Here is a 13,166-nt window from a genome sequence, read left to right on the forward strand (position 1 = left end):
GTTGTTGCTGCTGCTACTGCCGCCACTGTTACTTGGCCCCACTCATTTCAACTTTGTGTAACTCCTCCACGGCATTCCGTTATGGTTTTGGTTGCAGCAGCAATAATAACAAGGACGACTACGGTGAAAAGTTCTTGTTGTCGACCTCTCCATCTTGTGCTGCTTCTTTCGCAAAGGCTTGGTGGTCCCTGGCGCCCCCTTCTTAAAACTAACCAAGTCATCTTTGAACTTTTATTTTGTATTACGTTTTAGGGTTTTTTGCATTTTTTGTTGTTTTTATTTTTAATTAATTAATGTGCCTGATGCCGTTGGTAACACTGCCCTCGCCCTTCTTGATATCTCTGTCTCTCTGTCGCTCTGCTGCCAGCCATTCCAAGTAGATTTTCTACAACTTTTGTTGCAAACTCTTGCTCGACTACTGCTGCTTAAGCCATTGCTAGAGGTGGTGTTCTTGTTGTAGGCTCCCTTCTTGGTCTTTACATAATTTAAGTAGTAGTTGTTGTTGCTGATGTTGTTGTGAGAGAAAAATCCGGTACTTGTGCTGCTTACCTTCCAAGTTATTCGCAATGGTTTCAATGGTAAAGGCAAAAGAAGCTGCCAGGCAATGGTTTAGCAAAATTTTGTTGTTGCCATTTTGAGGGTGAGGAGTAGAAAGGAGGGGGAAACAATGTTGTTGTTGTTGCTGAAACAAAACAAAGTAATTCCTTGAAATTTACGTGGCAAAATTTTCGGCAAAGCTTTATGGTGGCAAAGTGCTGTGTTATACCACCCAACCCCATTCGCCCACCTTCCAATCGCAAGTTGTTTCAGTTTGTTGTTGTTGTTTTCTTTTGGCTTGGAAGTTTAACTGAAATAGTTTAAGGTTGTCATTTAACACACACCAGTGACGGTAAAGTGTTTCCTTGTTTTAACTGAAGTACCCGGTTGCTAATATTCGTTGCTGTTGTTGTTTTTCTATGTGGAGTTCTATGAAGTTGTTGTAACAATTATTTGTCTCTCTCACTCATCCGTTTCCGTTTTTACTGCCGTTTCTTTCAAGGTAATCTCAAATATCTTCAAGTGTGTAGGTGGTAATGGAATCATTTTGGAATAATTTAAATTTAAACAAAAAAATCGTCATTCAAAATAAAATTTAAATAATTTTAAATTTAAAACAATGCTAGTCCTTGAAAAGTCTTTGATATTTTAGATATATATTTTCAAATATATTTTTTCCGAATCCACGCTATGTGGATGATCGTTGAAAAAGTAGAAAAACTAAAAAATATTTTTTATCCAGGTTCAGTTTTGTTAATTCTTGATAAAACTGTTGAGAAAACTCCTCGAATAGTTATTGTGTTTTTTTATTCCACCCATTTATATTTGGTGGTCCTTAAACAAACATCCACTCTTATAGGCAATAATAAATAAATTTGTTCTAAAGCTCTTCCAACCATTATAACTTGAATTGGTAACCATTGCCTCCTTCTCCTGATAACTATCAATAAAAAAACCAACAAAAAAACATTAATTTTTTTAAATTTTATTTTTAAATTTGTAAATGTCAAATTTCGAAGAACCCTTTCGTTTGCGCAAACGCTTTCGTCACGAAGAAGAACGTGAATTTGTCAGGCAACAACAATCATGGCATAAAAATATTCTCGATTTGGAATATGGGACCTATTTGGGACGAACACCAAAACGTTGGCTTTATCTTCTGCTATTCTATGTTGTTTTCTACTGCGGACTGGCAATTTTATCGGCATTGTGTTATGTGGCATTTCGCCTAACGCTACCACATCATCGCCCAAAATGGTCAATGCAACAACCTGGCTTTAGTTTTGAACCCCAAATTAATTCGGAAATGAATATTTTCTATAATCCACAAAATGAAGATGAAGTTGCAGTATTTGTGGAACACATTGAGAAGTCGTTAAGGAAATATGGTGATATACCGGAGAATTATTTTGGCAACTGTACCAGTGGCGAGGAATACGGCTATGCCCAGGCTAGGCCATGTGTCTTCCTGAAAATAAATCGCATTATTGGTTTCCAATGTGAAACTATAGAAAAGCCCGAGGAATTACCACAAGAAGCTCCACCAGATTTATATCGATTTTTACAAGAAATGTCTGAAGAAGAACGCCATGGTCGTATTTGGGTATCATGTCAATCGAATCCACCACTACTATTGGTTTATTTACCACAACGATTCTATAATGCCTCTATTGTAAATATTTCAAGAATGGTGGAACATAAATTTTCCAGTGGACCCGTGGATTATTCAAAGCAAAATTATGGTAGATTTTATAATTCGACAGATTTTCAACGCATTATTGCTGTACAAATTTCAAATGTCATTAGTAATGTAAAATATTCGATATTGTGCTCCCTGTGGGCTAAAAATATTGAACATGAAATCCATGTCAAACAGAGTGGTCATGGTCGGATTTCTTTCAATTTGCGTCTTAATGAGGGGTAAGGCATGATTTGTAATAAAGCTAAAAACCCACACAACTTTATTTTTTATTTTATTGGCGAAGATTTGTTGTAGCTCTCTAAAAAAAAACATATGCTTAAAGTTTAGATCTCATCTCTGATAAATTTTCGAAAACTATTCCTTAAATCCACTTAAAGTTTTTATACAAATATTTGTAAACTCCCAGCGTTTTTCCTCAGAAAAACCTTGGGTGAAACGCCCTGTAAAATCCATGATCCAACACTTAAAACCATTGAAAAATATATTTTTAAATCCAAGCTTTTAGCTCTGGTAGTCCCTAAAAATGATTTAAAAGCGGCTATAAATCTGATAATAATTAAAGGTCGATGTGTTATTTTGTATTCAATAGTTATAGCTCTGGCAGTGCTTAAATATTTTTTTAATCTGCCATAGTATCATTCATCATTTTTATAGCCCCACAACAATTCTTAGAAAATCCACGATTGTTTTCATCCTGATATTTTATTCAGTGATATTTCTTCACAAAAATAATTATTTTTTTATTCTCTTTTAAAAATATCATATAATTTTATTTTCTAATTTCTTCTCTTTTCAGGTAAGTTCAATGCTCCATTTTTTGTAAACTCCAGTTAAACTAAGTAAGACCATTATAAAAGATTTTAAACTGAGCCAAATTTTAATTATTAGTTTAGAGACCACAAAAACTGTTTTCCATATAAAGAAAAATATTAATTTTCATATTTCAAACAACAACAACAAAACTCAACCCAAGCTTGTTCAAGTATTTTTTTAATGTTGCCGAAATAGCAGCAGCAACAACAACAACAACAGAAAACATGCACTTTTCGGACAACTTTCTCTATATAAAACGCTCGCTGAATGTACACAGCGTCTAGACTTTTGACTTGACAGGGTTTTTTGGCATTACATATATCCTTTTGGGAATATCCTTTATGGCATACAATTTAATTTTCTTTTTCGACATGCATCGCCTCCTTCTTTTCCTTCTCGGACTCAATGAGATGCAGATGTGGTGGCGTTCTCACACAAACCACTTGCAGATTTTTTTGTTTGGTTGTTGCTGTTTAATAACATCCTTCTCATCATCATCATCGCCATCACTCTGACCAACAACAACAGCAAATTTCTTTTTCTCAATGAAAGTAGGACTTTTGTAGAGGGTGGGGGCAAAGGGAGAGGGGTTGTAGTGATTGTAGTAGAATGCAGGCGCCAACGTTGTCTTTTACTTTAACTTTATTGTTTCTTTCACAATCGGTCTAAATGCAAGCATGCAAGCAAGCCAGTCATATGTACTCCAGAGGCAAAATGTAATTATGAATGCGAAACAACAAACATCAGCCAAAGCAAAAGCCAGGCTAGCTAGAGAGTCAGCCAAAATGCAATCGCAGACAAAACAACGATTTTTATAAGTTTGCATTTTGACGACTCACACCACAGCACATCAAAAGTAACCTCAAAAAATATGATTGCAATATGGCCCAGTCAAGCTATGGCCAACACCAAACAGTCAGTCAGTCAGCAAATGGCCTCCCCTCTTTAATTCAAAGGAATAAAACATAGCCCCCACACTGACACAATGCCTTCTCCAAAATGATGTCTGAAGTAGAACATTGACAATGCAGCAAATGCAATTGCTGCGTATCAGGGTGTGTGAGTGAGTGTGTGTGCTTCTGGCTTTGTGTAATGCATTTTGGCAAAGAAGACTGAAATGCACCAAAAAAGCGCTGGGCTGTTGTTTTTTTTTTTTTTGAGCTCCCTCAATGGCCAGCCAAATATAACGAGTTCTCGAAGTGGCAAGGAAGAAGCCCATCAATGATAAGTAACCCAACCAAGATTCAAATAAAAACCATGCAGTTGGCCCCAAATATATAAATGTAATACTCCAAATTTCAAATACAAAGTGCATAAGACCATCACACACACACACACCCACCCACTCGCACAATGGCACACTTGCATAGAGACTCTCATCTATATTTTTTTGCAAATAACAAACAAACGAACATCCTGCCCATCCGTTGCACTTGGCCAGAATGCACAATACCCACCCACACCCGGAATTTCTTCTTTATTTGCCAAAGGAAGCAATAGCACCAAATCAAATGCATATGTGTTGCATTTGCCAACACTTATGGCCCAAAAGGATACGATTTATAACATAACATGCAGTGCATAGAAGTGAATGCATGAACAGAATATAGCAGTAGCAGCAACAACAGAAAATATATCAGCAACTTTTTGAAGGATATGCCTGGCAAATACGCACGCACACACACACACACCAAAATCCGGTGAAAATCTAAAGCAGTTCAGCTTTGTTTTGTTTCCTTTTTTCAATTTCACCAAATCAAACTCATAACAAACAAAATCCATTGGTCTTATCCTAAAGCACTCCGACCGACCGCCTTCCTCCTTCCCATCCTCTCGGCATTGTGTGAAACCTCCTAAGTATCCTCTTTTTTCCATTACGACCACGCATATCAACTACTACTACTGCCATATTGGGGAAGGCTCACTCTTACCACCTCAAACAAGCCCAGCCACTACAATTGTGTGATTATCTGTTTGTAGCAGACCAAGGCTAATAAACGCAAGTTATGTTCTTTTAAACGAGCATATGGACGGTATATGGATTGTTCCATGTTGTGGGAGGACTACTGCATGGAGGGAGTTTGGTGGACCACATGGTCATTTAGTGAATTGTAAGACGTGTAACATAAAGAACTACTTGTGATTTTAAAACACGTTATATAATCCAGGATTGTGAAGGTAATAGTCCTTTTAAAAACATGGAACGTATAGTTCTTTAAGAAGTTATTCATGAAAAATCAAAGAAAGGAAATCAGTATGTCCCTCAAAAAGTATTGCATGAAAACCCCCCACAATTGAGACGTAAAAGATCCTCTAAAAATAAGCTTTAAGCTGAAGACCTTTTCAAAAATTTTTTTAATCCGCGAAAGTCTTTAAAAATTTGGGTTAACAAATTCTCATCTATTTAAATCTATATAGCCCTAAAAAAACTACTAGAAGAATATTCTTTCAAATTCAAGAATGTAGTCCTTGAAAAATATTTCTAAAAATTAAAGCTTATAGGTCATAAAGTTCTTAAATAAATATTCCTAAAAGACACGCTTGTAGAGTCCTTGAAAAATATTCCTAAAAATCCACGCTTGTAGAGTCCTTGAAAAATATGCTTCAATAAATCCACGCCTATAGGTCATAAAGTCCTTGAATAAAAATTCCTAAAAATCTACGATTATAGGTCATAGAGTCCTTCTAAAATATACTTAAATAATCCATGTTATGGGCCATAGAGTCCTTGAAACATATTCATAAAAAACCTATGATTTAAAAAAATTAAACCCCATGTTATAGGCCATAGAGTTCTTCTTTATGAAGGTTAATGAGTCTTTCAAAAATATTTTTAAATAAATCCATGTTATAGGCCATAGAGTCCTTGAAAAATATTGATACAAAATCCACGCTTAGAGTATAAACCATATTTTTAAAAATCTACGTGGAAGGCCATAGAGTCCTAAATCAAAAATATTCCTTTTGTAGGCCATAAAACCCTTAAAAATCTTAAAAAATCCACACTTAAAGGCAATTATGTCCTTAAAACTATATTCTTCTTTCAACATCTAGATTCTTCCATATGGAATACCCTCCATGGAAACACCCATATGTAACACATTATCTACTTTTGAATTTCGTAAGCCTCTGGAAAAAGTTTTTTTTTACTGCTCGCAAAAAGAGGATAAAAATTTCCTCTACTACTCATCGACAACGTAGTGGTGGCGGTAGTTGGGCGATGGGTAATAATAAAACACAAAATGAGTGCAATATGCAATATTGGCTGCATTGCGGATTTTAATGCATCTTTTTCAACAATAAGCCTGTTCGTCGTCGCCGTCCTCCAATAATGCCATACACACATCAACTTAGCCATCATTAGAAATCAAAAAGGAAAACGAAACAAAAAAAATACAAAATACAACAACAACAAAACCTTTAGACATATAAAATTCATTGTATCGTAAAACGACAACGGCGAAAATCTATCTCTGAGAATAGATTTGTGGTTTATAAAAAATTAAACTTTTCTGGGCTTATTTGCTAAACAGAAAAAAGAGCGGTAGGAGGGGGGACTGGGGCTTGCAGAATGCAACCAAATATGCATTGAATGCACTTTGTAATATTTGTTAGAGCCAAATTGTTATATGTGTATATGATATTTCTATCTTTTCGTGGTTTTTAGTGTAGCGTTTTTTTGCGTGGTGGGCCAGTCAACGGTTCGCATGGTTGGATCTCTAAGTGCGGTGGTGTTGGGGGAGGGGAAATGCATGAGGATTTCAATCTCTACAAGTCAATCATTAAAATGCCTAAAGTCCTTATTATATGTCTATCCATTATTATGCAAACACACACATACACATATATTTTAGATATAAAATATTTACACACACACATTCATACACGCACTCATAAGGTCTGTGAAAGAAAGAATAAGTTAAATTGTGGCAGTTGCAGTTTGTGTTAGTGGGAGTTGATCAGAGTCGATTTTTTTCTGTTCTGTTTACACACATATACATATGGGGAAATACTCATGTACATTGTGTGTATGTATGTCGTGCAAAGATTGACGATGTATTGCATCAGCAAAACATAGCCGAAAGTTGCAACACATTTCTGCCATTCATTTTATTGTCTGCCGTAGGAACACTTAATCTTATACAAATGTGTGTGGAATGTGCACAGTGGGTAAAGATGGAAATAATCACATAAATATAAAAGAAACCTACAATATTTATGAACCTGCAGCATCGATTTTTCAAAACATACGTTCGGCGCCATATAAACACATAATTTATAATTTCCTAATGTAAACGCGATGTATCAAATAAACCTGACAAGAGAGAAAAATAATATAATTTGATAAAAAAAGCAGCGGAAAATATATTAGAAACCATGATATTAAAGAACCCTAGCATTTATTTTTGGAGCCGCACTTTGGGCGCCACATATATTTAAATATGAATTTGATGTATATTTTTTTACTTTAAATGTTAACGAGAATATAAATAATCAAGTGGATAAAATACCCCAACAAAATCACGAGAACTCACAAAAAAAAAAGAAAATAAATATATTTTAGGTCCCACGTTGGGCGCCACTTAATAAGTTCTTTCCATGGACTATTATTTTATGTGCTCGGATGTTATGGTTTCTACATATTTTCATGCATTCAAAAGTATATTATTCGGAGGACGGAATTCTCTTTGAAAAATTATTCAAATTAATTCGATGGTTTAGTTCAAGTTGAATATAATTCTCTAATCTTTAAACTCTTTACTATTCGCTTTATCCCACTGTATCATGAATGCACATGCATATCTGTACCTCAAACACCCCTGCCACTATGATATTAAGCAATTTTTTGGTGCATTTTATTTACAGCTGCATTGTCTACTACCACTGCTACTACACCATATGACTATGTCTGTGGAAATTGTCGACATTTTGATTCGTTCTTTCTCATCCCTTTTGCACCCACCACAGCTCACCGAAACAAAAAACAAAGTTGTAGGCAATATTTTTTCGCATAAGTTTTCAATTAAAAGAAATTGCTTTTCACTCATCTCCCCTTGAGGTTCTTTGTGTCCTGTATTTTCAGTCGTTTTTTATCTGGTCGTAAGCTTATCTCTTGTATTAGGTTCTTGCAATTTATTTACAAATGTGGTGAGATATGTCAAAATCCTTCACACACTCATACATCCACACGTGTTGTTTCTCATTATTAATTTTAATGCTTATTAGCATGGCATAATGTTGAGTGTTTGTTAATGCTGAGTCAAAGGATATAGATTTTGAACTTAGTGGGGGAATAGTTGATATGAATAGGCTTAAAATGATAGGGACACATTTAAGGGGAACTTATAAATATAGGTTTCGGAACATTTGAAAAATATTCTTAAATAAATCCATGTTATAGGCCATAACTCCTTGAAACATATTCATGCAAAATCTACTCTTATGGGCCAAAGAGTTCTTAAAAATAATTTTAAATAAAACCATGGCCTATAACATGCTCTTGAAGTTCTTAAAAAAGTATTCATAAAAATCTACGCTTATGTGCCATTGAGTCCTTGAAAAATATATTCTTAAAAAATCATTCATATAATCATTGTAAAATATTTCTAAAAATACCCACTAATTGGCCATAAAGCCCTTAAAAATATCCTTCCTTCAAAATATAGATTCTTCCATTTAGAAGACTTTCCACGGAAATACCCATATGTAAGTAAAAAATTTAAATGTCTACTTACCGTGGATATTCACAATTCATATTCTGTTCCTTTGCAGTTCCATGGAATGTCCAAGTCCTACTTTGGTTAACATTTACACCTAGAAAGGAAAGTAAAGTTCTATTGATAATTTAATTTACTCAAACTATGTCAAATATTAGTCCCAATTTGGGCGCCATGAACAAACAAATTAAACTCTGTATATTGTGTAATTTACATACATTGTATATAAATGTATAATATGTCAAATATTAGTCCCAAGTTGGGCGCCATGAACAAACAAAGTAAACTCTTTATATTGTGTAATTTACATACATTGTATATAAAATTCAAAATCCGTAAAACCTTATTTTTATCAATTATATTACATTTTGTACTAAAATTAATAACTGAACCCACATTGGGCGCCACTTTTACGAATGTTGAATTTTATAAGAAATAAGCCCCTCTATATAATTACAAATGATATACATTTTTATTATTTTATGTAACATAATTGTAATATGACTAACAGGTATTTGTACCCCACATTGGGCGCCACTTTCGTATTATTATATATATTTTTAATCTAGAAGTGGTTCTAGAAGAATAAACAAATGTGATTGAAAACATCGTTCTTCTTGCGTTTTTAATTTCCTTTCAAAATCTTAAAAAAACGCTTTAAGATAATACAATGCTGTGTTTTTCGAGTTACATTTCCTCAAATAAAGTGGAACATAAAAAAAGGGTTGTTTACAACTTCTAGGCGATGTTATAAATAAAACTCTTGTGTTGCTTTGCCGTTTTTTCTTAAGATTCAAGGATCTTTGGTCGGACTCTTGTTGCAACACTTGATTTTGCATTCACTTTTTTTTAGAATATCCGTAAAATTGTTGAGGAGGAGAAGAAGGAGAAACTGTCTATTAAACATCTTGGCTTATGGTAAAGACGAGTATTAAAAAGTCGCTATTAAAATAAAGAAAAAAGTGCAAATGAAGAGAACTGCATAAAAGAAATCCGGTTTGTAAATGAAATCAAAGGGAGTAGCAGAGGCGTAGAAAGGTGTTTACAACAATGAAGAATTCCTTGGTAGACCTATCTTAAGATTCGTTGGTAGGAGATTAATAAGAATTTTTAAAAAACTCTAGGAGCTATAGGTTTCAATTTTTATAAGGAATATTTTTAAGGAATCTGAGAGCTATAAGCGTTGATTTTTTATCAATAAATGTAAGGATTCTGGGATCTATAGGTGCGTATATTTGTTAAGAATATTCTTAAAATTTCTGAGGGAACTAATCATGGATATTATTAAAGGACACTGATACCTGATACCATGCTTATGGTTCTTTTAATTTTTTTTTAAATTCTGAGAGAAAAATAAGCGTATATTTTAAAGATATTTTCAAAATTTTTGAGAGCAACAAGCGTGGATTTTTTAAGAACACTTCTCAAGGACTCTGAGAGCATAAATCACGGATTTGTTAAATAATATTTTTTTCAGGATTCCCTGATAGTTAAGTGCGCGGTTTTTTATGTATATTTTAAGAACTTTAAGGGCTAAAGGCCTGTTTTTAAGACCTTTTAAGAATATTTGTTATGGGTTCCTTGATCTATATTTGAATAGTGATTTTTTAAGGATATTTTTAAACGACTCTAAGATCTACAAGCATGGTTTTTTAAAGATTATTTTTTTAAAGTTCTGAGAGAAGTAAAAGCGAACATTTTAAAGAATATTTTTCAAAATTTTTGAGAGCAACAAGCGTGGATTTTTTAAGAACATTTTAAAGTACTCTGAGAGCTTTAATAAGCATTTTGTTAAATAATATTTTTTTCAGGATTCCCAGAGAGTAAGTGCGCGGATTTTTAAGTATATTTTAAAAACAGGCTTATGGCTCTTAGAGTCCATAAGCCTGTTTTTAAGACTTCTTAAGAATATTTGTTATAGGTTCCTCGATATATATTTGAATAGTGATTTCTAAGGCCTCTAAGGTCATTTTTGTAAAAAATTCAAATAATCGTAATTTTTGATTCTTGGTATTTTAAGGATTCTTGGTATATTTTTAAGGATTATTAGAATTATAATCGTAGATTATTCAGGGGATGTTTTTTAAGAATTCAAAGATATATTATCTTGGATGTTATAAATAATATTTTTTTGGAATCCTACATCTTGTGCATTTTTACGAGTTTTACCCTAAACATAAACCAAAATATTTAAGCGGTTTATAAGAATGCATTTTGAAAAAATTGAAATTTTGAGCTATAACTGTGAATAATTTTAAAATATTGTTTGAAGGATTCTTAGAGCGGAAATCATATGTTTTCAGTTTTACCCTAAACATAAACCAAAATATTTAAGCGGTTTATAAGAATGCATTTTTAAAAAATTGAAATTTTGAGCTACAACTGTGAATAATTTTAAAATATTGTTTAAAGGATTCTTAGAGCTGAAATCATATGTTTTTCATTGTTCTAAGTCTCCTCTTTTTCATGAGATTATTTCTTCAATCTTAACACACGCCTCTGCCAACAACCCTTATTTTTGTTCTTGAAATAAATTCGCAAAAATAAAAAGGGTTAACCTGCCAAGATTTTTGCCAAACACTTGAAGATGCTGAATTGTAATTCTTAAGAGCATTTCATATAATGTTTCTGATGTTTGATTGTTAAGCTGCTGTTGTTTTTTTCCTTCTTTGCAATGCAAAAATTCAAATATCCCTCCACATCCTTTACGAGTGCAACAAATTCTTTGTAAATATCTTAATGTTTTACTTTAAAAGCTAAATGATTTTTTTCTCATTGGAATTTTTCTTTCGTTAAGGGTTTTGAAAAAATATAACCAAATTAAATTTTAATATGACCTCATTTTGTACATCTTTTGCTGTTGTTTCTGCGGTTGAAAGGGCACTGAAGAAGCAGCACAAGGAACTTATTTCAAATTAGAAAAAAAAGAAAAATAAATGATGAGTATATTTTTTCAAGATTTTTTCCCCACTCTTTAGGATTGGCACAAATATGTAGACCGCACACAAGTAATTGTCTGTGTGTGAGAAAGTTCATTTTAGATTTTTTCTCTAATTATGACAGAAAAAACTTTTAACATTCGCTGAATTCACTGCCTTTTTCTCTGTAATATCTTTTGATGCGGTTTTCATGCCACAACTGCACCATCACAAATACACAACGTGTCACCCGTTTAATAATTTTGTCGATTCACCACGACCATCCACCAAGCAAACGGTTTCCAAGTTGGGTGTCTTCTTAGGGGCTTTGTGGAATCTAAGGCAAGTCTACTCTTACCACTCCACGGTGAAGCAAGAGCCTTCACCGCCACATGATGGGTTTGGCATCATTAACACATTACGTTTTTTTGTTAGGTTTATAGACCCACAACGGGGAAGGGTATGGGGGAAAGGGTTGTCAGTCAAACTTATACGACTGTCAGTCACCACAGTTATGCAAGTCTTTTTTTGTATTTTTTCCTTTCAACGATTTTTATCTTATAAATACAGTTCTTTTTTTGAACATCTTTTGCCCTTCCGTCCCCCTTTCGCCATAACTAACAAGCTTTGCCTTTTTCTTTAGAATCTCTTCCTCGTTTGGTTCAAAACCACGTTAAAGTGATTATTTTTTCGTTTTTCGCAAGCAGAAAATAATGATACCTCCGCTGATTTTTTCACGCTATTTCTACTTCTTCATAGAAAAAAACTGAAACCAAATTATGAACGAACCAAAGGAAAAAAGGACAAACTTTGCTTGAAAGCCAAAACGAGCCGAGCAAATGCAATAGAAATGCTTGTGATGCTATGCAGGAAAAAAATATGAATTATGTACCCTTACCAAGGAATAGGGGTGAAATTGTAAAGATTATTTTTCTCAAAACTTCTTTGAATGCAAAGTTCAGTTCTTCTATTCTGATTGGTGGCAACAAGGCGGCCAGAGTGCAGGAACTTATAACTGTGACCAGCATCGCAAGTTTTCTGCATCATTATGATTGTAATGACTGGTGAAGTGTTGTGGATGGATGGTTGGTTGCTGGAAGTCTTTACTGCATTTGAATACTTCGTTTTGTAGTGATTTTTTTTTCTTTCACGGCCTATCTTTTCAGTGCTACGCTATGGACCAACGTTTCGGTTTTTCTTTCTCTCTTCTTTAACTTCTAATTATTAAATGATGATTTTTTCCTTTTCTGTTTTTCTTGGAACAAAGGATTTGCAAGTTGAATGAACTTGTTAGGTGTTAATTAATAAAAAATAAATATTTCATTAGTTGCATTGACAAATAATAGTAGTCTCTCATATTCTTCTGTGAAGAAGGGTTAGTTCTGGGCGAAGGTTAAAAAATAATTTTAAAGATCTACAAGAGGAAATAGCTGAAAGGCTTCTAAAGATTTTTGCGTACATTTCATTAAGAAAACTTCT

General features: G+C 33.6%; 1 protein-coding gene across 1 annotated transcript; it reads left to right on the top strand.

Annotated features, from left to right (window-relative positions):
* The first annotated feature begins 1,540 nt into the window (after window positions 1–1,540).
* On the top strand, window positions 1,541–3,039 carry LOC133329645 (sodium/potassium-transporting ATPase subunit beta-1-like). Its single transcript, XM_061538123.1, has 2 exons — window positions 1,541–2,457; window positions 3,036–3,039. Exons 1-2 carry the CDS (start codon window positions 1,541–1,543, stop codon window positions 3,037–3,039), a joined length of 921 nt encoding a protein of 306 aa, XP_061394107.1.
* Window positions 3,040–13,166: the final 10,127 nt, after the last annotated feature.

This window comes from Musca vetustissima, unplaced genomic scaffold (assembly GCF_032173495.1).
Source record: "Musca vetustissima isolate MV318-11 ecotype Yass unplaced genomic scaffold, APGP_CSIRO_Mvet_v1 utg14204, whole genome shotgun sequence".
In the NCBI taxonomy this organism is placed as follows: domain Eukaryota; kingdom Metazoa; phylum Arthropoda; class Insecta; order Diptera; family Muscidae; genus Musca; species Musca vetustissima.

Coding starts and splice junctions, on each gene's coding strand:
- LOC133329645 (XM_061538123.1), top strand. CDS start 1,541: ATGTCAAATTTCGAAGAACCCTTTCGTTTGCGCAAACGCTTTCGTCAC.